This window comes from Aedes aegypti, chromosome 3 (genome assembly GCF_002204515.2).
Source record: "Aedes aegypti strain LVP_AGWG chromosome 3, AaegL5.0 Primary Assembly, whole genome shotgun sequence".
NCBI lineage: Eukaryota > Metazoa > Arthropoda > Insecta > Diptera > Culicidae > Aedes > Aedes aegypti.
Window position 1 is genome coordinate 314,652,112 of NC_035109.1, and position 26,391 is coordinate 314,678,502.

General features: G+C 39.2%; 1 protein-coding gene across 2 annotated transcripts in view; it reads left to right on the top strand.

The window, feature by feature from the left end:
- The first annotated feature begins 12,104 nt into the window (after positions 1–12,104).
- Positions 12,105–26,391, top strand: part of LOC5567368 (coatomer subunit beta') — a 59,479-nt gene continuing 45,192 nt past the window's right edge. The window contains exon 1 of one of the 2 annotated variants that reach the window (XM_001657333.2): positions 12,105–12,317. In XM_001657333.2, the coding sequence (XP_001657383.2) occupies positions 12,315–12,317 (3 nt within the window). In that variant the 5' untranslated portion in view covers positions 12,105–12,314. The remainder of the gene's footprint in view (positions 12,318–26,391) is intronic. The other variant, XM_021854342.1, reaches the window with a different exon arrangement.

A 26,391-nucleotide genomic window follows, 5' to 3' on the forward strand; every position in this document is an offset into this window, starting at 1 on the left:
GGTTCTTCAAAAAAAAAAAAAAAGGTGACCACGATTGTGTGTAGATGGTTACCACAATAAGTGTGGTATAAAAACGACCCCTCGGTCCCTTATTTTGATGGCGCCACTGCATAAACACCTCTTGGATTTGAATCGATTGCGCGTTCAGTGGAAGTTTTCAATAAGCGGTGCCCTTGAAGATCGCATCTAGCTTCGGAAAATGGTTTCAATACGATATTCCAACCACAAAAAAAAAAACTTCGTATTTACAGATAATCCTCAATTTTAAAAAGCTCAAACTAGGACCTTCTTCTTCTTCTCTCTGGCGTTACGTCCCAACTGGGACAAAGCCTGCTTCTTAGATTAGTGTTCTTATGAGCACTTCCACAGTTATTAACTGAGAGCTTTCTTTGCCAATTGACCATTTTTTGCAAGTGTATATCGTGTGGCAGATACGAAGATACTCTATGCTCTGGGAATCGAGAAAATTTCCTTTGCGAAAAGATCCCCGACCAGCGGGATTCGAATCCACGACCCTCAGCATGGTCATGCTTCAGCAATACAAACAATACAAAAACAATATAACGTATTGTAACAGTACCATTCAATATAGTGGAAATACAATACAGTATATGTAAAATGACAATACAATTACAGTACAATATATTGTTTTGAACAGTTCACTGTATGGTTAATGAGATTTTTGCAATATAATGTATGGGTGGTTAAGTATCGTAACAATATAAATTTAGATATTTTCTCATACAAACATTTTGAAAATACAATACGATATAATGTTCATGTATTGTCTTGATTAGCAATTCATGTATTGTTGTACAATACAAAAACGATTCAACGAACTGTATCATGGTTGCATTCGTCGTTACAGCTAATGTCAAGTGACTTCTAAAAAACTACTTATTTTTACTTTTAGAATATTTTTCACCCAACATTTCTTGCTTTCTGAACTTGTTTTGTTTATTTCTTTCAGCAAAGCTACATAGAAAAAAGAAACAGTTGTTTTACGCGAAAATAGGAATTTGACCAACATTGTAAGGTATAAAACCAATTAAAAACAATACAATGTTCTGTTACATTATATTATATTGTTTTTGAATTGTATATCCAAACAATAATAATATTGCTTCGACATTCAATTACAATACGCTGTATTGTATCCAATACGTTATATTGTACATTAATGGTTTATTCCATTCACTGAATGATACGTTTTTATCCTGGGAATAGCTGCGCGTTTACCGCTACGGCTATCTGGGCCCATTTATCATTCATATTGTCAAAATTAAGATATTGAAGAACGGTAGCAATAATTTCATATGAATCCTCCAAACAGCCCACCATTCTACCAGAAAAGTCGGATATCAGGGCTATCATCGCACCTGTGGCACCGTACTGGGGTTTCAAATTTCCCAAAAAAGCAAAACAAAGTCCGATCACAAAAGACACCGCATCTTCCAAACCATCCTCCACAATAAACGGTGTGACAACAACCGAAGTAATGCGATAACTTTCCCGGGCAATAGAAACAAATGAATTCAATTTGCCCCGCTCTCTCTCTGGTTTGGGAACATTCCAGGCAGGCAAGTTGCAAAGGGACCTAACCTCAAATTTGTGCGAGGTTTCTAATGAAGGTTGCTCATCACGATGGTTGCTATTCAACAACGATGCGCCCATTGAAGAAACTTCTTCAATTACTCACCTCATCATTGTCGGTTGCTTTGGAAGACACACATCTGATGGTCTGATCCGTTACAACCTCCAAACCGGAACACGTATGATGGTGGATGCGGTTTCGGTAATTCAGATTTTAGAGCTGAGTCGTTTTTGGCGCTTGAAGGAATTTCCCATACTCAAAGGGTTCGAAAATGATTTTGCACATCAACCAAGGTGGATGCTAAAGCTATCTAAGAAGTTTTTCAAAGATTTTAAATAAATTATGTAAGCAAGGTTTTGGTAATAGGGTCCTAAAATGTTTAATGATATCTCGTTTTTATTTAATAACACGAAAGAGCATGTTACTGCAACTACTTTAGCATTTTTCCTCGCTCAAATAACGGCTATACCATATTTAAACTTCAATTTTAAAATTGGGTCCTTAAATGAAACTTGACACTTTTGATCATGTCTGACGTTTACCTAGTCGACAAAAACGCCATAGGGATTTTAGTTTTAACACTGGGGTTGTTCCTATCTGACTTTTCGGAAGGAACACGGAAAACAAAATACACCCAAAATTTGAGTTCAAGCCAAGGGGTGAGACAAAATCCAACAAAATCATAAAACAATGTTTATTGGACTTAAACAAACGAAAAACATTTAAAAAAAATGAGTAAACATGTGTTTTTGGCCTAAACTTAAGCGTTTGGCATTAAAATTGGGACAGGGCTCTAGGCCCCTATTACCAAAATAAACAAGAAATCGTTGCAAATGATCTTACGGCTGTCAATAAACTATTGGCTGCTTAAAAAACTTTCACAAAAAGTCACACGAAAAAAATCTTAACGACTATCATTTTTATTGTGAGAAAATCCATCTACAATTAAATCACAAACAAATCACATTAAATCACAGACATAGGCACCAACCTTGGGGCGGAGTCAATGTTGGCCAAACCGTTTGAGTGGGCTGCACTGCCGTTATACGCATAATTGTCCCATGTTACTTTTTGTGCATTTTGACTTTTTGTCATCAAATAGTTTATTTTTACGTATAGTTTTAGAAAACACTTTCCAAAAATTAACTTTGTTCGGAAACTCAATGAAAAGCAAGCCAAGTCAATTTGTCCCATTGTTGAATTTCCACGCATAACTGTCCCACTACTGTATTTCTACGCATAACTGTCACACTATACAATTCGCTGCGCTGATCTCGAACAAAACATTCAGTAGGTAGTTTTGAATTAGCTGGTGTTTGGGAAAATCGTTTTGAATATCTTCTTACGTTGGAATTACACCCCATATGGAACAGAACCTGTTTTATGTGTTATCGGGATGCATTCATCATTCATGCGAATTTGATTGAAATTTTCAATATCAAAATTTTATTTCTCATCCGTTTTTCAATAAATTTCAGTTGAATTTTCAGGGTTGATCACAAAATTCCTCTAGTTTTTGGAACCACGGTTATCGATTAGGAATTGACCGTTATTTTGGATTCATCACGGGGAGTACTGAAATAATCCCACTTGAAGAATCAGTAATCACTTTAATTTCGAGTCCATGGCTTGCGACAAATCAACTTCATAATTTAGTAAACGAAGTCTAAATAAAAATAGTTTGACCGTATTTGGATGACTTGGCCACTTGCTGGGTTGTTCCGAATATCGGTTTACTGGCGGCCATTATATTGGCGAATCTGAAACCTGGCTTGCGACATATCAATGTTTATGAATTTGCGAATTAAGTCTAAAGGTTGTTTAAATGTATTTGAATGACTTGTCCACATGTCGGATTGTTCCAAACTCCCAGTTCCCTGAGGGAAATGGCCTCTAAACTGTCTAAGCTAGCTGACAACATCAAACTTCATAAATTCCCAAATCAAGGCTAAAGAGGTTCTTGGATGACCTGATAACATGCCAGGTTGTTTTGGATACCCTGTTTCCCGAAGGAAGTGTCCATTATATTGGCGGTTCTAAGACCTATCTTGCGACATATCAAACTTGATTAAGTCAAGAAGAAGTCGAAATCAAGTCAAAATAAGAATAGCTCAAGAGGTTTTGGATGACCTTGCCACATACTGGGTTATTCCGGATAATTAGTTCTTCGGTGCAAGTGGTAAATATGTTTGAAAGTAAAATCTAAAACTTAATTTGCGATGTGTCAAATATAATGATTTTGCAAATCAAGTAAAAAGAAATGTCAAATCGTTTGAAGATTTGTGTTGTGAATTGAGTTAAATATTTACTCCGCAGAATAACCTTGAATTCGCAGACGAGTTTTTGTCAAGCCTGCAGCTGGAAGATTCGATATCGAATTTATTAATCTTATAAAATCTCTAACTTATTCATCCACTCTTTCTTTCACTAACTCATACATTTTCTCACTATCACACATACAGAAAGCTTTGCTTTCCATCCCAAACTATAAAATCGTATTTCTTCACTTCCCCACACGTGGCTCCGTTTGGCACATGTCACTTGAGCCTTCATTAGATGCCTTAACATAGTCTTGAGGATATACGTCCTCTACATTCGGTACAATCTATACGTAAGAACGGTCATCTACAGCAGTATGCTTAGCACATAATTTGTCATTACTATCAGTGGGACTGTTATGCGTAGGAATTCACCAAAAACCCTGTATTTCTAGGCATAAGAGTCCCACTTTGAATTTCGTAGCTAAATTTACTTCATTCCCATAATACAAACTCTTGACTCTAATGAACACGCTATTCTTTATACTTTTGTAATGATTTTAATTTAATTTACCACACACCTGGTCAATACGAGGCCTAAATGTGTTAAAATCTTTAAACGCGTTTTTCTCGATTACATATTTTGGAACATGGGACAATTATGCGTATAACTGCAGTGCATTAGTCATCAAAAAGTTACTAACGTCATTATTTTTATAAAATATATAAAGTCCCTATTTTTCATGCGAAGATAATGAAACCTAAGTAATCTTTGCTAATTCTAATTCTTCCAGAAATTCCACGATGGATTTTCCAAGAAATCCAAAAATTTCTCAAGATGTAAGTTCAGAAATTTCTTAAGAAAATTTTTAATAGACTCCTATCTAGAATTGTTTTTCAGGGATTTTGGCAGATATTACTCTGAGTACTCCTCCATAGATTTCTTCAACAATATGGTTCAATTCTATTATTTAAGAATATCTTCCAGTTTTTCATCCATGTAATTCTCTATAGGAATTCCTCAAATTGTAAACCCTCAAGAATAGTTTAAAAATATTCCTGTAGAGATTTTTTTCAGAAATTACGCCATGGCTTCATCTAGAAGCTTATTTAGTTACTCTTGCAGAATAACCTTTGAAGTACTCCTAAAAATATCTGCGGAAGTTCATTCAGGTACACCTCTAAGGATAAATGGATTTCTCACGAAATTTCTTTAAAGATCGCTCCAGAAATAACGTCAGAAATTTGAGCAACAGTCCTTCAGAAATTCATCAATGTATTCCCTCAGGATTCTTCCAGAAATTTCTTGGAAGTATCACTGTAATAATCCTACGAAAACTACTTGGCGAAATATCTGAAAAAAAAATCCTTAAGAAATATCCGCAAGTATTCTGGAAGGCATCTCTGGAAGAATTTCTGAACTACTAATTTATGAAAGGCTTTGAAATGCCTTGAAAAAGTTCCTGATGAATTCCTGGCGGTGCTATACATTGGGGAGTTGCTTAAGATGTTTCTGAAGGAATACCTGAAAAAAATCATGAACAAAATTTGTCAAATACTACTGCAGGACTACCTGGTGGAGTTCCTGCAGGATTCTCTGGAAAAATCTATTGAAGATTTCCTTGTTGAAACCATGAAGGAATTACTTACTGAGATAGAGAGAGATTTCCTCGCTGATTCCATGAAAAAAAAATCAGGAGAATTATTTGAAGGATTCTATATAAAGAAAATGGGGATGAGGAATTACTGGAAGAATGTTGAAGTAATTTCTGCATAAACCTTTGGAAGAATTTCGAAAGAAATACCTGGAGGTATTTCTGCAGGAGTTCCTCTAGAAACACCTGGAGAAATCTTTACAAATATTCCTGACGGTGCAATACCTGGAGGAATGGTTGGAATAATCCAAGAGCGAACTCTGGGCGTATCTCCAGAGGAATTACAGGAAGAATCTCTGGAATATTTTCAGAGTAAACGCTGAAATAATTTCTGTGGAAATACCCGGAAAAATCATGGCTATTTTACTGAAAAAAAATGAAAACTTTGCTTAATATGAGCTGAAAAACTTAATTTAAAAATTCAAAAGCAACCTCTGGAGGAATACAGGAGTTTCTGAAGCACCTTCAGGAAATAGTTTTGGACGGATTCTCTGGTGAAATTCTTGAAAACCCTTGCAGCAATTCCTACAAAAATTCCTGAAGCAAATCGTAGAGTGTTTCATGGAAAACATCCTAAAGGAATTTGTTATAGATGTTCTAGAGGAATTGCTGAAGGAATTTCTTCAACAAATTTATGTAAAATCTGTGGAGTACTTTATGGAAGAATCGTAGGGAAGTATCTGTTTTTGGAGGAATTCTGAGTATAAATTCCTGAAGAAATCTTCAAAAGCATTTCTGTGAGGATCACTAGAGGAATTTACGAAGGACTCCGTGTAGGATTTTTTGGAGAAATTCGTAAAGGAATGTTTATAAGAATACTTGGATATATTCCCAGAGAAATGTTAGAACGAAATCGAGAAAGAGTTTATGTAGGAATATGGCAATAAATTTGATGGAGTGTTTCTAAAATAATAGATCTGTAGTCATTTATGAAGAAGCTCTGTAGTTAATTTATAAAGAATTTACTGGATTAATCACTGGAGAAATTTCTAAAGTAGTTGCTAAAGTTGCTTAAGCTGATGCCATTCTCAAAAATGTTCCAGCACGTCATGATTTTTAGCTACAGGTCACCGAAGTTGTATAAAACACTGTTTTCATTGATATTTACATAAAATTTAAAGTATGATTTATCACACATTTTTGTAATCCAATTCACTAAGCATGCAATATATGGCTTTAACTTTCATTACAAACGTAATTTGGTTGAAATTGCACGATTAAATTGAAATTAAATCGGGTTTTCCAACATGTTTGCAATCTCCATACAAAATTCTTCGTATCTTTTATATGGCAAATTACAATACATTTCGAAACAATCAAAAAATAGCTTTTAAACATCGGAAGTATTATGAACTTTGTTGATAATAATTGCTAAACACATGAAGTTTGAATTATGTGGCAAATTAAACGAATAAATTGCCATACAAGCTGGCAAACTTGCATGCAAGTTGACAGAAATAGTCAAATTTTGAATTTTCAACAGTCAATATCCCAAAAACTAGACGTGCTATGATATTTTTGAAAACGGCAATGGATTCAGCAAACCTTAACTAAGTAAATAGCGATATTTAGGTGCTTGAGACAAAAACGTGTTCCGCAGTGTAATTAAGAAATGAATCCCTGGAATATATTTTCATGAGGAATCTCCTAAGAAGTTGTAAGCATCTCTGAAGAATTTCCTGAAGAAATCACTGGAAAATTTGCTGAAGAAATCTTTAGGAATGGGGAATTCCTGGTAGAATTTGTGGATGGGATTTCTGGACGAATCGCTGGAAGAATTCCAGGAAGATTTTCTCGATGAATTTCTGGTGGAATTTTTCAAAGATTTTTTGAAGGAGAAATAGCTTAAATAATTTGTTTGGAATTTGTTGTGGAAATTTCTGGAAGATTTCATGGTGTAAATATGAGGAGAAAGTTCTGAGGGAATCTCTGGACGGTTAGGGTGTCAATGCTAGTAATGGACCCCTTAGTAGCTGAAATTCATTCTCGACGCCTTTCCGCATTTATATATCAGGCGGATATACGTTTTGTGGAGTCTAATAACAAGTTCAATGTCTTCACTTCACAGTACACCCATGCAACATACAAATTCATACGATTTTCCCAGAGAAATATACATTTGGAAAACTGTTGTCCGAATGCCTATTATGGACCCTCCCGGGGTCCATAATAGGATTGTTTACAAATTTGACGTTGCGTATTATGGACCCTCCATTTGATTCCCATGTAATCCGGCTCGCTGCCGCCGTGCCTATTATGGACCCACCTGGAAATGCGTATTATGGACCCTCTTGTGTGGTTTCATTTACAAAACTGTTCAAATATCTGTTTTTATGCGCCTCAAACCAAACCCGGTGGATTTTCATAGGAATAAGGTTGCTTTGAGTGTTAATTTTATGTTTTTCTGTAGGGGGTCCATAATACGCAAAGGGTCCATAACCGGCATCGACTCCCTATATTGAGGAATCCCTGGAGAAATTTGGAGAATTCCTGGCGGACTTCTCGAGATAGTATTCCGCAGGATTTTCTAAAATTTTTCGAAAAACATTGGACAGAATCTCCATTGAAATTAGTCTAGGAATGATCCTTGGAATTATTAACAATTTCCAATTTTAGCGTTACGTAATAAATGGACGCTGCTCAATACCTGAGGAAATTACTGGATGTAGTAGCTTTGGAGTTCTTAAGAATTTCCTGGAGCAAATTCTGAAGAAATATTTCTAAGCATCTTTTGGAAAATTGGGGCAAACTTTTAAGGACCATGAACAAACCATGTCACGCTTTACTAGGCATGCCATGGAAAATCCACAGACAAACAGACGCAACACTTAGAACAAAATTATTCAAAATCCATCGCCCAGTTTACACCATGTTGCAGTTTATGCCATGTTGAAACACCAAGGTGTTTCGTGCAACAAAACCGGCAGATGGCGGTAGTGTGAAACGTCAAACGCGAAGAAAAACGTTGCGCGCGCCTCTGGTTGTGAGATTTGTAACATAACGAATTTGAAATGATCGTTAAATGAGTGGTCGATGGAAATTTCGTCAGTGTTACGTCTGTTTGTCTGTGGAAAATCTTTACATTCCATTCACATATTTCATAACGCTGAAGAGGTTGGGTGGGTGTCATCAATATGTTACAGCTCATACAAAACATGTATAACATTCATACAAAATATGTTACGAGGGGGTGGGTGGGTGTCAAAAATGGTCATTTTCGGCGTTATGAAATTTGTGAATAAATCCACAGAGAGCAGACATGTAGGCTCGGACAAATTTTCATCAAAACCATGTGTAAAGGTTCGAATCAACCATCAGCGCCACCACCGCAGAGAGCCCGACATTTAAACACGTGTAAAAAGCGGCAATTTTGTAGCGTACTAAATCTGACGACAGCATAACAGGAGCACAACGACATACTTTGAAATGACCAGTACCGTGGACGTACCATATTTGACGCGGTTAAGAAAATTCTAAATTCAAACACTTGTCAAATCGTCTAAATCTATCCGATTTTGTTGAAATTTGAATCTATGCTAGCTCAACTATTATAGAATTAGGGAAAAATCAGTAAAAAAATATTAAACGATTTTTTCTTCATGTTTGATTGACTTTTTGTGGAACACATTAGATTCCTTAATTGACGCATCAATTCTTCAATGTGCCTAATTTGACGCATTATGTTCCTTATTTGACGCACTTACAAATAATTGCTAAAGTTTAAAATATACAACAGTTTCAGTATTCAATAGTTCAATTAATTGAAAAAAAGCGTTTTAGAGAGGACATAAAAGTTAGAACCTTTGGAAAAAGTTTTGAATGACGTCATCCGGTAGTCACTTTAGCTATGTGTTTAGTTAGTGTAGAAAGTAAAACCGGCGATTGAGTTCAATCCATAGTTGAGCATTATTGTTTAGTTTAATGTATCTTCGTCGTGATATTAAACAAGGGAAAGATTTGAAAACTATGTTGCGCTGGAACGGGGAAGGTAGTTGCTAAAATAAGGACAAATTGGTCAAAAACTAGAACGAAAACAATCGGTTCCAAAAATGGCCGTTTGATAATCTTCGTTACTTATAACACGTGAACTACGCCTACTTGTCCCATGTTCTATGTCACCCTTATGGACCGCGGGACAAATATGCGTAGAACCAACGGCAGTATGGGCCTCGAAATAGATCGAGAACCATATATGGGTCATACATTAAGTACGTCATGTTATTAGGGGGAAGGAGGTGTTCTGCAAGATGTGACGAATCATACAAGTTTTTTGAAGGCTCCATATAAAAAGTGTGAAGTAGGGCGAATGGGTGGGGTTTTTGTAGAAAATGGTATGTTTTTGTGACACGTATCTCATGGACACACCCCCTATTGTATAAATTATACGAAACAAATCATTGTAGCTACACCTCACCTCCTGACGCATTTATTGAAGCTTCCTTGAAACATTAGGGGACGTCCATAAACCGCGATAAATTGTACAATTTTCAACCCCTCTCAACCTTGGCCACATTTATTTTATGAAAAGTGCGAATATTTTGTATGAATCGTTGCGTTTCCTTGAACCTCCTCCTCTTCCTAAAAACGTGACGTAATCTATGGATGACCCTTTACATCCGATTACATAAAGCCTCGGATTGTTCTGCGGACGGATTTTTTGAATGCAAGCACCATAAATATTTATTTTCCTATTTTCGATTCAACAAAACATGCTGAACAAAATAGCAAATAATTAGGAACATTGTGTGCCTAATTTGACGCACAAGATTTTCATACAACAATATGTCTTAAAGCTTAAAAGTAGAAAACTTTCGACGTCAATTCATGAATAAAATAATATTACTGACTGTTGTTGATTATATTGCAGTCAAACAGCACAATAATTTCACGAAAATTGATCAACAATAGTTAGCACATTCACTAAGGAATGAAAAAATTGACGCACTTGTCGGATGCATTTTCAAATAAATTTTATTTTTTAACTATTATCAATCAAATATAAACTTTTTTCGATTGGAATCCTTCAATAACATGTAAATAAAGATTAAGCAATACATTTTTGAGTGCTAGTCTGATCTAGAATTAATTTATGATAACATTAATTAGAAAATGCGTCAAGTTTGGACCCGCGTCAAATATGGTACGTTTACGGTATAATGCTTTACACACGCTGACAAGTAAAGATGAACGTCTTTCTCTGTGACGTATCTTCCATTCTCCATAAGAATAAGCACGACATTGATTAAGTTTGAATGTATGTTGAACAAATGAAAAAAAAATATAAAATTGTTTTTCAAGCTTTCTGCTAATCTTTTTTTTTTGCAGAATCGTGGGTAGGACAATCCTTTGACTGTCCTACCCTGGGAGGGAGAAACCAATACAAAATTTATGTACGTCATAGTGAGCCGGGATTCCGCTGTCACGAACTGTCACTGTGAGCCCAGATCTCAAACATTGGACTAACATGGAAAAAGCGCGTAACTGATTAAAACACATTTTCGCATTTCATCAAAAGTGACAAAAATCGATGCATCAATTCATGCACACAATGCAAGTAATGTCACGTGAGCACCTTTCAATCGGATTGAATATAAAGCATTGAAAAACGCATCGTTTTACTTTTTCCAATAAAAATGAATATTTAGTGCATAGAAAACTGTGGCCCTTTTTCCATGTTTGTAAGGAAAAATCGAAAGTACACAACAAAAGAAAACTAGAGATTTTTCCCAAGCCTGCCTTGATTGTTGTTGGCAAGCTGGAGTTATCTTGCAGTTCAAACAAACATTGTTCTATATTTCGTGTGTAGTATCGGTGCCTTCCTCCCAGGTCCTACCCAGTTGTTTTTGTGTGTAGTACATGTCCCACCTGTCCTACACACTTCCCGCGCAGCATAATAAAAAGTAGCCGCATATCAGTCCCACCATAAAATTTTGGGCAAATTTCCGCAACGTGTTAAGCCTGATTTGCTGATTCCTTGCAGAAATTTTCTACAGCGACTCCCTTTTGAACTGACAGTTCTTTTCAATTGCGTACTGCGATCAGAAAAAAGCACATTCTTGATCGATTCCTTGCAGAAATTTCCCATGCATCAAGATAGGCCGAGAAATTACTTGTCAGCAGCGAATCAGGCTTTACACAATGGACCAATGCACGAGTTCACCAATTTGACGTTTGAGCGGTGCCGAATTCACTAGTTGCCATGGTCACGTAAATAACATGACACCGCTCAAATGTCAAATTAGTGAACTCGTGCATTGGACCATAATGAACCTGTTTTGATCAACATTGAGAAAAATATCAGATAGATTTGAAATCAATCTTCTCAGCAACATGAGCGCCTCTAGTTGTGAAATCACCCGGCACTCGCCTATCCCATTTTGACAGCGCAACACACGCATACCACCGCATCACTTCCCAACACTGAAACATACAATGAAAAATCGATCAGGCCATCCAATTCAGATTTTCTTGCCCGCTTCCTCACCCATCTTACAACGAGGCCCAAAACTCTGACGTCACCCGAAATCACCCGTCTCCAGGTGGCGGAAAGAACGAAACAGCACTAGTTCCACCCCACCCATCCCATTGCGCCACATTGCCTTTGACGTTTCTCCGCACTGGTCGTCGTTGGTGAGCGAACATCATCATTTCGAGCCACGTCTAAACTCCGACTCGACGCAAATTTTCATCCCTAGTTTCGGTGCGGTGATTTTTCACAATAATTCGCGTTCGCGGTCCATGTCGGTGCAGTTTTTGGAATTCGGCGGTACAAAATAGTGTGTCTGAACGTGCGGAAAAGCTGCGAAAATGGTTAGTTTCGATGTTTGGTTTTCGGGCTGAAAGCGGGGTTTCTTTTTATTGGGTTCTGGAAGTGATGATGAAATTCCGGGGGGCGCAGTCCCAAAGCAGTGTGGGAAGATGGTTTGTCGTGCTGGAAGTGCTTAAATTATGATGGTCCGAGGCTGAAAATGGCAAATTGTGAAGAAATATAGTTAAAGTGCGATTTCCCGAAGCTGTAATCTCGATTTTCCCCTACAAAAGTGCTCAAAAATGATTCACTTCGATTTGGAAGTGCTGTAAGAAGAATATGATCAGTGAGGTGGGGAAGAAAACTCCAGCCGGAAGAAGCGCGAAGGGACTGCCGGGAGGATCGGGAGGAAAGTGTGCACCGTGAATGATGATGATGTTGACGATTGGGACAACCCAACTGGAAGCGATTCGCCGACGACGGAACTTCTGAAGCGGAAGAGACCAGCCGAAGCAGCAGCTGGTTGCGAAGAGATTGATTTTACTTTACTTTCGAGGGCCGTTTGCTGTGCAGGGGGAGGATTTCGTTTCGTTTCTGGGGAATCGATTCTTGTGCCGTCGGGAAACACGTTCCAAGCGAATATAATTGTTTTTCCTTCTAATAGTGTTTAATTTTACATGAAGTTTTCGTTCGTTTAGTTTAGATGTCAATTCTATGCTCAAATTCCTCGCAATTCCTGCGATTCTTCTAATCCTCCTTGTGGCTTAGGATCATAGTTGGCCAATCGACACATAAAACTTTCTTATGCATTAAGAAAAAGTTGCATACATTAGGCGTTAAGGGTAAAAAAATGGCCAATGTTTTTGGAACGCTCTCATAAATCCATTTCTTAATTAGTTTTTATTCCTTCAGCATTAAACGAAAGATGATAAAACCTTAATGAAACTTGGTCTCTATATTAGTCCTGGTCATTAAAAAGTCTCTATTTCTCGCTCAATTTCGAGGATGCTTGAAGGGCTTGAAGAGCTGAAGAAATTATTAAAGTAAGTTTTCTAATCATCGGCTTCAGTTACTTTTTGCTTTTAGTGACCTGGAACTGATATGCAATTACGCAATTAAATACGAGGCTTGCGAGTAGGATAATTATGACGAGTGCTGTAAAAATCGAGTTCTGCAAGAGTTACATACATTTTTTGCAGTTTCGTAGAAGACCACTTGAGATTATTAGAAAGTATATCGGAATGCATTCACCATTATTTTACAATTTTGGAAAAAATGTTGTGTAATGATTCATTACGCAACTCAAAACAGTAATGAATCATTACAGCACTGGTTTCAGTTGCGTAATGAATATTTCCGCACTGCATACTTCATGCAGGAAAGATTGGCGTGATGAAAAACAGCCTATGACGATAAGAAATTGCAAAAAAAAAGGTTTAAAACATTCAAATCTGAATACAATCAAGAGTATATTTTTATATTTCGTGGAAATATTTTAGAAGACATTATACAATGTCGACTGTTTAGAATATGAGTCTGTTCAGATACAAATCTACACGTACATCTTTGAAGTGTTATCGTTTTGAATAAACCTTATTCTTGTAATTTTAGATCCTCTCTTGTTTCTGAATATAAAATGGTCAAGTGTTTTCAAATGACTATGCATAAATCAGCTTTTCTCGAGTTCATCGAAAATACATAAAGCATCAGAGCTTGCGAAAGTGAAGATTAAATTTTACATAAATTCTTATTGTGAATTTTCATCTTCTACTCTTGAACTCTCGATTCTGTCAAGAATCCATCAAAACCGTTCGAAATTTTATTTATTAATTTTGTAAAGATTCCGGCAGAAACTCTTCCCTTATTACCATCGTAAATATATGTAACCTCGAACACTTGAGTCAGGGCTGGTAACAAGTCACTTTTTAGTGACTTGGTCACTTTTTTCGACCTGGTCACTAAAAAGTCACTATTTCCAACAAAAAGTCACTAAAGTCACTTTTTTCAGCAAAATGGTCACTAAAGTCACTTTTTTTCGTGATCTGATGATAATGAAATTTAAGGCTGGGTTAGCTTTCCAAACTAAAACAACAAGAAACAGATATTTGTTATCAGGGATTGAATCCGCATCGCTCTCTGTAACTATCATAATATGTTGCACATTATGAGAGACTGTTTATCGTATACTGCTACAACTTTGATCAGATTGGGGGGATAGTAGTGCATGATAAAACCCCTCTAAACATGCTCCAAACCTGGGGGACACTATTGCTATCGGAAGTTCGTGGATTGTTCATCGTGCTAGTAAAGAAAAACACCTACCGTTTTGATTCATATTACGGACAGATTCAAATTCCGGACACTCTACTTAGTATGGGAAACATTTCACACGAAATGTTTCAATTTTTGCTGTTCAAAAGTTCTCACTTTCGAAGCTCGTTTTAATAAGCTTTTTCCATAAAAAAAATCTATGCAAACTCATAATGTCCAACTGCCTTAGACGTCTCTTCAGTGGCTTGACGACTTCAACTGATGGTTTAACTTTTCTATTAATGATTTCCATGAGCTGTCCAGAATTCGAATCAAAGTGTCTGGAATATGAGGCAAAAGTAAGGAAGCGTCAAAAATAATAATCATGAAAAGGCCGAATTTTGATTTATTTCAAATTATTCATGTTGCGGAAGCGTAATCTTTACCTACCATTCAAAAGTTAAGGGTTTCCGACGCTCGATAACGCTGAGAAATCATACAGAATGATTTATTTTGTATGCTCTATGCTGAGTTATACTTCACTAAAGCCTTAAGTGTCCGTAATATGAATTAAAACGGTACCCTCAACGGTTAACAAGCAAGAATGGTGGATTTTATCATCGCTCTCTCTTTGGGGCTCTTGTTCGCTGCTTTCGTTTATCAGACTTGTTACCACTTGCGATACATTGACGATCGTGGACCGCAACAGATAGGATGTTTTTCTTTGCTTGCCTTGATCGTGCTTCATACTCAAATGAGAGCGAATTCTGCAATGCCTGTTTGTTATTATAAAGACAAGAATAGTGTGATTTTGAAATCAAAGTGTCAAGATTCTTGACTCAAGAAAAGTAGAGACTCCTGGCTAACTATATTATCATTGAATTCTTAATATGGGGAAGTTCAGCCCGAGACTAATTCATCCCCCTTCCGGATAACTTTTTGGAAAAATTCAAGTGAATTGTGAAAAAAAGTGAATTCCGTAGACATTTTCGATAGAAAATTTAAAAATTTCCTGGGAAAAACTTTGGAGAACATTCTGGCAAAAGTTAGAAAGCAACATTAGGATAAATTTGTTGTCCGAAATATTTTATTAAATATTGGCAAAAACCAGAACCAATATCTGATATGAGTAATCTACGGCTATACAAGAAATCCAAAACCAGGTTTCTGAAAATAAACATCATCAAAACTCCTCCGGAAAATAAACTAGAGACGGCTAGTCAACAACCAAAATAAATTATAAAAGTTTGTTAGAAACTCGTCCAGGACTTCAACAGCAAGTACTATTTTTGCTGGAAATCATTTCAGATATCACATCAGAAATTCCAACGTGGCCGTGCGGTTAATATATTAAATAATCTGGATAACGCAAGTGACAAGCATGAAGAATCCTACCTCCTAAATTTTTCGATGCCCCAGAGGCTCACTAGGGTTTGGTTAAAAAAAGCAAAAGAGCTAAAAACGAGGTTTGATCTACCAAGCACTAAAGTTCTGTATGCTTGTTTGGTAGATAGAAATAACTGTACGCCTAGAATTGAGAATTTGGTAGACGTTGATTGGCCAACAGTATGGAGAAACATTAATTACACTTTCATCCCTACCCAGGATCGCGCAAAAGTTTTTTCTTTTGTAAATTACTCAATACCAAACAACAGTAAATTGTGCGCCTACGGCATTCGTAGCGATGATATTTGTAAAAGATATGGTCGCCGTGATAGCAATAAGCATAGGCTAAAAGATTGCCCAGCCTCAAACAAAGTTTGGGAATGATGCAGCCAGATCGTTCGAGGTCGTCTAAGTATAAAGTGTAGAGATATTGAACAACTATTATCATGCAAAATAAATTTGAACTCTAAAAAAGAAAAATCTGCGCATCGGGTTGTATCTCACAATCTAAGAGTTTCAGAACCTAATTTGTACGTGTTTAAAAAAGAGTTAAGGACCTACACAAACTCTGTATATCTGATAATAAACTCAATAAAAAAAAAATACGTGGCCGTGCGGTTAGTGTAACCAAGCATTTAACCGTATCGAGTCAAGCAGTGTGCCTTCGATTCCCGCTTCAGTCTAAACTTTTCATCAGGATCGTATTTCGATTGTGCCACTGGGCGTTGCATGCTAGTCCGTTGTCTAGTGTGGTGCGTTAGCGTGTCGGTGTCTTTTTTAAATACATGTTTCCATTGATTAACCCTTGACACTGTTTTTTACACGACTTAGGTCAACTATTTCCAAGCAAAAACATGTTTCTATAATGAATGATAGAACATTGTTGGACGATAATACTTAATCAATAGTGGCTGTTCCCTAACCCAAAATCCACCTGTTCATGAATTTCAGCAACAAATATGTGCTTTCTATCGTTTACTGTTTGCTAATTTGCAAAATTAGACATTTCAGGATCATAGATCAGATAAAACGTGAGGTTACGAGTCGCCACTGAATAATGTGATTGTTTTCAATGATTCATTTATTGAAATGCTAATGAAATTCTAATTCTATATGCACGACATTCAACTAATTTGTTCTTTTCTCGAGTTCGTTAATAATCAATTGTGTTCTGGAGTTATTGTTTATTTGGATTCTTTATTTTACAGAAATTTTGCCACACTTTGATTTCTGTAAGTTGTACTAAAATTTATTCTCAATTTTCGCCACAGTTTTGTCTACAACCAAACCTTTCTCCTCGATTTGTTCCACAGCTTCGTTGAGAAATACTTCAAGTAATTCATTTTGCATCTCTTCTTCAAAATCTTGCCAGTAAGTTCATCATGTACAGGAGTTTTGTTAAGAATTCTATCACGAGTTTGTTTACCAAAGTTCATGTATTTTTTTTAACTGAAATCAGAAACATAACATAGTAACCTTATTTTAAGCTAATGTTCGTCTCGTAAATAATGATAAATGAAATCTCGAAAATGGTTATCTTTTTGACCATTTATGACAATCAAGGCTTATCTCGGACAAATAACTGTTACGAAAGGTTTTAAATTACTGCAGTTCTCTACATTCTAAATTCGCCTAATTTGTAGAATGGTTAATATTCACATAGACCATATTTTCATTTCTAGTCATTTCAATGACTAATACTTGTAGTTTTCAAGTCACTTTTAGGTCACTATTTGGTCACTTTTTTGATCATTTTGGTCACTAAAGTCTTTATTATTTTGCTGTCTGACTGCTACAAGCCCTGCTTGAGCAATAGTGCGATATTCAAAACTGAAAAGGCAATAGATGGCTCTTTTTCAATGGTTGTAAAAACGAAATCCTGAAGCAAAGAAAGCACCACGGAAGATGAACTAAACACAAAAAAATATGTATTCACTTTACACTTGATTTCTAATCACTACTTTTTTGATCCATTTTCCTAATTGCAAGTAATTTACGTTTTTCATCATTTTCCATACGTTTTGACAGTTCTCCAACTACCATTTTTCCATGCGCTTGTGTTGAAAGTTTGAGAAATTTGAGAATCCAGCGTAGCGTGATCAGTGGGTTAAATACAAACAACAGTGTCGTCACTCGGCGGTCAGTGAAAGAAACTGAATGTTCGAAAGGTTGTTGCCTGTACTTTTTGACGCTGGCGCCAACTGTTAGCGTTTGAGAACAAAATAAACAGTCATTACCCTATTCTCGCTGAAATCAGGCCGCCATCGGCACCCATCGTTAGAATTCCAATTTTATGGCACTGGTCGCTAGTTTTCTATAAAACTTAAGGGTGGTGCTTTCGGTTTTCTCAAATTGGTGGAGCCCTGGTACGCCAGCTAGCTGAACAGTTTGCGAAAAAGCCCATTTTTTATACATCTTGGGTATTTCTTCACGTGATATGTCTCATATTTCGCTTGGAACACATAACAAACTTAGTGGCATCGTATAGAGAAAGGGTATAGCTTTCATTTAAAGTAAAAAACAAAAATTGGCGGCCATTTTGAATTTGGCCGTCATCTTGAATTTTGTTAGAAAAATCATCAGAAAGCTGAGGAAAAATTGCGTAAGATAGGCTACAAAAACTTGGTGAGCAATGGTATTTACCCTATGAAATGAACGATTTTTTAGGTCATGTTCTACGATTTTGACGTATATGGCGAGTGTAATCAGTGCAAACATATTTTTTTGTACAACAAAGAAACAAGTTTTCAAACGTTGGTGTATTATTCGAGTCAAATGAAAAATAGGAGAATTCTTTTGAGTGTAAAAATCTGGCAACCATCTTGGATTTTGACGCCATCTTGATTTTAAGTAGTAGAATGAATTTTTCACCTTGATAGCACTCAGCATATCGCCATTAAAAACAAAGAATTTTGCAATATTTTTTCAATGAATTACTTTCTCTGTAGTTGATAAATTTAGAATTTCCATAAGTTTGTCTCTACGACTGGAATCCGACATTTAAAGTTGTAGCATGTGGTACCTATATACTTCACAGCTAAACAATAATAATTAGTTTTCAAAAAGTCACGGTCTACTAAGAAATTTTCGAGTTACCGCACATCTCTTTTTTTTCGACGAGTAACGCAATCTAATATCATTAGCATATTTTAGTCCAAATTTCTTTGTTTTTGAAGCTGTCTCTTTGACACTTTTTCCAACTTCTGTTTCAACCTTTCCCAGTTCCTCTGAGGCAAGAATTGTTTTGCCTTCTCCGGTCAGATTTCCACCTGCCATGTGGGCATCTTCATCTTAACAGGCGAGATATTCTTGCTTTCTGCGGTCGGATTTTCATCCATCCCGTATTTAAGGCGACTCCCTCTTATGAGGCGAGACTTTTTCGTTTTTTCTCTTGTCTGATCCGATCAGATGCTATCCGTCGGGAATGCAGACACTTTATATTTAACTTGCAGGTCCCGACTAGAATTTTCAACTTATCCGCAGAAGGTTCTTGCTCGTCGCCAATGTGGTACTTGTAGACTTGACAGCTAAAATAATAAATTTTCAAAAAGTCACGGTCTACTAAGAAATTTTTGAATTACCACATAGCCTATTACTAAATTACTAAAGTTAAATTCATTTTTACATTTACATGATAGGTATGTAGATTTGTTTATATTCCTTGTTCTCATGTAATATGTTTTGGATGATTGTTTGTACCGTAATCCGGGGTATCATTGATCAGCGGGGTAAGATTGATCGGAATGGCTCATCTCGTAAAAAGTTCGTATCATCATTTATTGATGAAACATTTCGAAATTACGAATGGTGCTTCTCTTTCTTATATTCATAAGCTAATGTAAGTGAGGATTTTTGCGAAAATTGCTTTTACATTATGCGTAAATTTGTCAACTTTTCGAAACAATGATTTCAATGGGTAAGGATGACACTACCGAAAATTCATGTCTCACATAAGTTCCGCAAACGATATGAGCAAAGAAAATGCGATTCTTACTAAAAATGGCATCGCCGAAAACGATTCCGTTATCAAAACTTTCAGAAGTATGCTCAATTAGGCAACATTAACGAATCACTGTAAATAATATAGAATTCCCTTAGTAAATTGCCTACCTTTAGGCGTATTCCGTGGTTCGAGGTGTTTTTAATTTTAAAATTACGCAAAAAGTAAATGACTTGTAAGCGTTTGGCCTTCATATTCGGCTTCAGGGGCCATGATTTAAGTAAGTTACGATATTTTCAATATTACCGAACGTTGTTTCCATAGGTGATCAATGTTACCCCATATTAGCTAAATAAAAAAATCACCTAAAACATTTTTTTAAACATGCTTAAATCTTTCAAAAAACAAAATGCAGTATAAAGTCACGAGCTATGGGTGGCAGTACTTGTTTTAAAAATATAAAATTTGCAACATTTGCATTTTCAAACAAAATATTTAAGAAATATTCAAAAAAATGATCAATGTTACCCCGGATTACGGTAGCTATAAAGTCGATTTTAAGTAATTATTTTCATGATTTTAGTCACTAAAGTTACTATTATTTGGCTGTCTTACCACTACCAGCCCTGCAGTTCTGATTTTTTCAAATTACCACAATCTATTATTATTATTATCTTTATTATCTTTATTCGTCTCCAACTACAATCTAATAATATAACACAACAAATATAATGCAACGCATCGAAATTAATGACATTTATTATCCAAAAGTAAAAAAGACTTAATAATATAACACCAATAAGAACTTCCGACAGCTGCCACAGGAACTCACTCAGAGATTCCTCAAGAAATTCCAACAGAGATTCCTTCTGGGGTTTCTTCAAGAATTCCACCAAGGATTCCTCCAGGAATTTCAATAGGGATGCCTCCGAAAAAGTCGTCATCCAGAAATTCTCATAAGAATTCCTTCATGAATTGCCCGGAAATGCGATGATATTAGCAGATTATCAGGGCTCCTCCGAGAATTCCTTTTAATGATACCTCCTAAAATTTATCCAAGTATTTAAGGACTTCCTGCAGGGTTGTCTTCATATATGCTTTCAGGTATTCCTTTTCTCTTGTGCTTCCTTTGGAAATTCACCATAGATTTGTTCAGACATTCCGCAAAGATTTCTTCGAGGATCTAGAGGCTCCTCCAGAATCATCTTCAGTAATTCCCTTTAGGATTCCTTCAAATGTATTAGTTCCTTCGAGGTTTTCTCTAGGAATTCAACTTTCAAGGCTTCTATCAGAGATTCCTTCTGAAATCATCCCAAATGTACCTGTGTGAATTCTGAAGATTAATTTTAGTTAAATATGAGGGCCGTTTGCTGTGGGCTGCAGAGTAAAGTAAAACTCGACTGTTCTGGTTGAACGTCTAACTAATAATGAAAATTTATTACTAATCAACAACCTACGTTGCTAAGTGTTGCTATGGTATTGCCTAGGTGGCTATGCTATAGTACATAAGAGAGTGGGTACATAAGAAGGTATTCGTTGGTTACAAATTCAAATTATCATGGATTGCTTCGATTGCAACACTCCTCCTTAAGCAACGAATCCAATTAACTTCTTATTCTCTTCCAGCTTCTGATTTACAAGGGCCTTGGTGAATCCGTCGGCAGGTTGCTGCTTTGTGTTCACGTAGCCCAGTTCGACTACTCCTTGATCCAGCACATCTCGGACAAAATGGTGCTTAATGTCCATGTGCTTTGTTCGTGGATTGTATCCTTGGTTCCGTGCGATACAGATGGCTGATTGATTGTCGCACCGGATGGGAATCGCTCGCACGCCGAAAATCTGCGATTGGAAGTGGTGCCACCAAAGTGCTTCCTGGACCGTGCGAGAAAGCGCAACGTATTCCGCTTCGCACGAGGACAATGCAACTGTTGGTTGCCGTTTTACGTTCCACGACACAGCTCCTCCCATGAACGTGAAGACGTATCCGGTGGTGGACTTCCTGGAATCCGGCTCTCCTCCCCAATCGGCATCTGTGTAGCCAACCAAATCCGCGCAACGTTCCTTGGAGTACGTCAGTCGGCTCGATCGGGTGCCTCGCAGGTACCGCATAATGCGCTTGACAGCATTCCAGTGGGTACGTCCGGGATTCGCGTTGAATTGGCTAACTTGGTTGACCGCGAAACTGATATCCGGCCGCGTCGTTTGCGCCAGATACGTGAGACAGCCCACTGCCTCCTGGTAGGGTACCTCCTTCATTTCGCGCGTCTCTTCCGGTGTCGTCGGGGACATGGACTTGTCCAGCTTAACATTCGCCTCCGCTGGCGTGGAGACTGGGTGGCAGTTCGCCATGTTGAACCGCTGCAAAATGCTGTCGACGTAGTGCTCCTGATCTACCCACAGCTTGCCATTCTTCCTGTCCCGCGTGATCCTCAGTCCCAGGCAGAAATTCGCTTCGTCGAGGTCCTTCATCTTGAAGCAGTTGTGCAGAAACGATTTCAACTTCTGCTTCAGCTTGGCATTGTTGGTGAAGATCATGAAATCGTCCACGTAGATTGTGACGAAAATCATATTCTCACCGTCGATCCGGAAATACAGGCACGGGTCGACCTTCGATTGCTCCAGTCCGAATTTCTTCAAGGCCTGGTCCAGCTGGTTGTTCCAGACACGGCTCGACTGTTTGAGCCCGTAAAGTGCCTTTCGCAACCGACACACTTGCTTCGAGGTGCCAGCAAACCCTCTCGGTAGCTCCATGTAGATGACCTCGTCCGATAGTTCCCCTTGAAGGAACGCAGTGACGGCATCCATCTGCTCCACGTCAAGGTCGTGCTTCACTGCCAGCGCCAGAAGGTATCGAATGGTGGAATACCGTACCACCGGGGAATACACTTCGTCGAAGTCGATGCCTGGCCGTTGTGAGCACCCTTTCACCACCAAGCGCGCCTTGTACCGCTCGATGTCACCGGTTGGTCCTCGCTTCGTCTTGAAGACCCACTTGTTTCGGATGGCCTTCCTGTCACTAGGAAGACTGGTCAGTTCCCAAGTTTCGTTCTCCTCCAGGGCTGCAATCTCCTCACGCATGGCCGCGATCCACTTTTCGCGATCCGGTCCGTTGAGGGCTTCTTCGTAGCTTTGCGGGTTATCGAACGACGTCTTGGGGCACATCGGGGTGGACTGGGGGGAAACAACTTTGCCAGAAAACGAACTATACGTAACGTAATCAGAATACTTGCCTGGGGTTCGGCGCTCCCGGTCGCTGCGCCTAAGCCCTTGCTGCTCAACAGCTGGCCTACCAAGTTGCGACGGGAGCGCAGGCTCATTCTCGGAATCCAGAACGTCCATGAACTCAAGATCACTTGAGCCGCTATCGGATGCAGCCGACTCCTCAGAATCGTCTTCGTCGACATCGTCGTCGCCGACACTCGGTTCCACAACCGGGTGTTGTCCGCCACTTGCGTTCGGCTCGTCGACTGTGTACAGCTCCATGAACTGTATCTGCTGCTGTTCCTCGCTGATTCCGACCAAATTTTGCGGTTCTCCCTCTTGAACCACAATCACGTCACGGCTGATCTGGACTGAACGCTTGACCGGATCGTACACACGGTACCCCTTGGTACCATCGGCATATCCTACGAAAACGGCTTTCTGGGATTTGGCGTCGAACTTCTTCCTTCGTTGCTTCGGGACGTGGACTAGTGCTAGCGACCCGAAAATGCGCAAATGTTGCAAATCCGGCTTCTTACCGGTCCAAGCTTCTTCAGGAGTGGTCTGGAGTGACCTTGTCGGGCTTCGGTTGACGAGGTACGCCGCCGTTGAAACCGCCTCGGCCCAAAATTCTTTTGGCAGGCGCGAATCGTTTAGCATGCTTCTGGCCTTCTCTATGAGTGTCCGGTTCATTCTCTCCGCTACCCCGTTCTGCTCAGGGGTGTACGGACAAGTCTTCTCGTGCCGCACTCCATCTTTCGCCATGCTGGTCCTGAAGGTCTTGTTGACGTATTCGGTCCCGTTGTCCGTCCTCAGAACCTTCAACTTCCTCCCTGTTTGGCGCTCGGTCATGGCCTTGAAATTTTCGTAGGCCCCAAACGCTTCGTTCTTTCGTTCCAGGAAATAGAGGAACACCTTTCGACTCGCATCGTCGATGAACGTCATCACATAACGACTGCCACCGACAGATGGAACTTCGATGGGTCCGACCAGGTCCGAGTGGACTAAATCCAATAGCCCTTCGGCTCGCGACTCACTGGAAGGAAAAGGATTACGTGCATGCTTACCCTCGATACAAGCGATGCACTCGGGGATGACGTCGTTTGCCAACTCGATGCCGTCTGCCATCGCCATCAGCTTCCGCAAGCTCTGACAATTGAGGTGACCAAGCCGTCGGTGCCAGATACCAGTGCTCGGTGTAAGCATTGCCTGCTCGTGCTTCCGGTTCAGCTTGTACAGGCCGCCTGACTGCGTACCGGATGCGATCACGATCCCATCGTGCTCACGAACCTCACACTTGTCCGCGTCGAAGACCACCTTCAGCCCCTTTTGGCAAATCTTGCTGATGGATAGGAGATTGGTGGCCAGTTCCGGAATCTGCAGCACTTCCTTCACTTCGATCGGGCCTTCCGAGAGATCCAACTTGACCAGACCCTTCGCGACTGACATCATGCTGCCGTTGTTCGCCGTTGCCACCGGGTGCGCCATGCGGTGTTGCTCGACGAAACCATCGCCACTCCGAGACATGTGGCACGTGGCGCCGGAATCGAAATACCATTCTTTATCGCTTACCTCGCCCATCGCAAAAACGCTGCACAAAGCTTTGCCAGCCGTTCTTGGTGAGTTTTGCTTCTGTGGACACTTGGCTGCAAAATGCCCCCGCTTCTTGCAGTTGTGGCACGTGTCATCCTTCTTCGTAGGACCATTGTTGCCACCACGCCGCCTCGATTTTGGGTTCGAGTACAACGCTCCGTCACCGCCGCTGGTCTTGGGTCCACTCGGCAGCTTCACGTCCTGCAAAATTTTTGCCTTCACCGCGTCCGACGTTAGCGCAGTCCCCGACGCCTCAAGTCCCATAATCATGGGTTCGTAGTGCTCCGGAAGTCCCATCAGCAACAATGCAGCAAGCCATGTGTCGTCGACCCTGAAGCCGATTCCCACAAGTTTATGCGCTGTGGACATCAGCTCGTCGACGTACGATTCCACGCTGCCGCACTCGTCCAGCCGAATGGATGTGAGCTTCCTCAGCAACCCGATTCTCCTCGTCAGACCGTTGTCCTGGAAAGCGTTCCGCAGCTTGTCCCAGGCCTCCTTGGCATCCTTTGCGTCCTGGACGAGACTGTAATTCGTCGTCTCCAGGCTCAAGCAAATTGTGGCCAACGCACGCAAACTGACCTCATCATCGATAGCCTGGCCTTGGGCTGGCGACACCGTGTACCAGGAACCTTCTCGAATGAGCGTCATCTTCATGGCGAACGCCCACGTGGTGTAGTTTTCACGCCCCTTCAGCTTCTCGATGATCGGTAGAGCGACCGCATTGATCCGACCGTTTCCTGCGGCCGGCACTCCGGCTCCGCCTCCAGCGGCCGGCAGTCCTCCGCTTCCAGTGCCCTGCGATCCAGCTCCGCTTCCGTTCACCTGCTGACCGTTCGTCATCTTGAACTAACTTCTTCCACGTGGCTTCACTTCTTGAGAAAAAAAAAATATTTTCTTCTTGGCTATGGCCAATACTGGGCCCATAACCTCTTGCAGAGTAAAGTAAAACTCGACTGTTCTGGTTGAACGTCTAACTAATAATGAAAATTTATTACTAATCAACAACCTACGTTGCTAAGTGTTGCTATGGTATTGCCTAGGTGGCTATGCTATAGTACATAAGAGAGTGGGTACATAAGAAGGTATTCGTTGGTTACAAATTCAAATTATCATGGATTGCTTCGATTGCAACAGTTTTGCTTTTAAACAGTGCTGATATGGAGTTTTAGATCGCTTCGTTTAAATATCAATCCTATGCTCAAATTCGTCGCAATTCCTGTGATTCTATCATTCTTCCTTATGCATTTAGAAAACGTAACACGTTCTGCCTTAAGGATCAAAATGACCAGTTGCTTTGGAACGCTCTTCGCCACACTTCTATCAATCTTTCTTGTGCGTTAGAGACTTTTTTGTAAAACTTCCCAATGCATTAAGAACAAGTTACACATTATGCCATAAGGGCCAAAAATGGTTAATGACATTGAAACGCTCTCAAAAATCAATTTCTAAAAACTCTTTTAGTTTAATCGAAAGATAAGAACACCTAGAATTAAACCCTTCTACATGGTTCGTAAGTTAAGTCATTTTGGTACATGGAAAGGAATTAATTCGGATACTCAGAATCTCTTCTGATCCTGCCAAAATAGGACAATTTTATAACATAACATTCAACAGATCGATTATACTTAATGATTTTTCTCCAGACGTAAAAAGTCTTAAAATCATCGATCGTTATGAATTTTTGACTGCTACCAAATTCTTGAAACCGATAGGAATCTAGGAATATCTCATGAAAATAACTCAGCGGGGGCCAGATAGCCGTA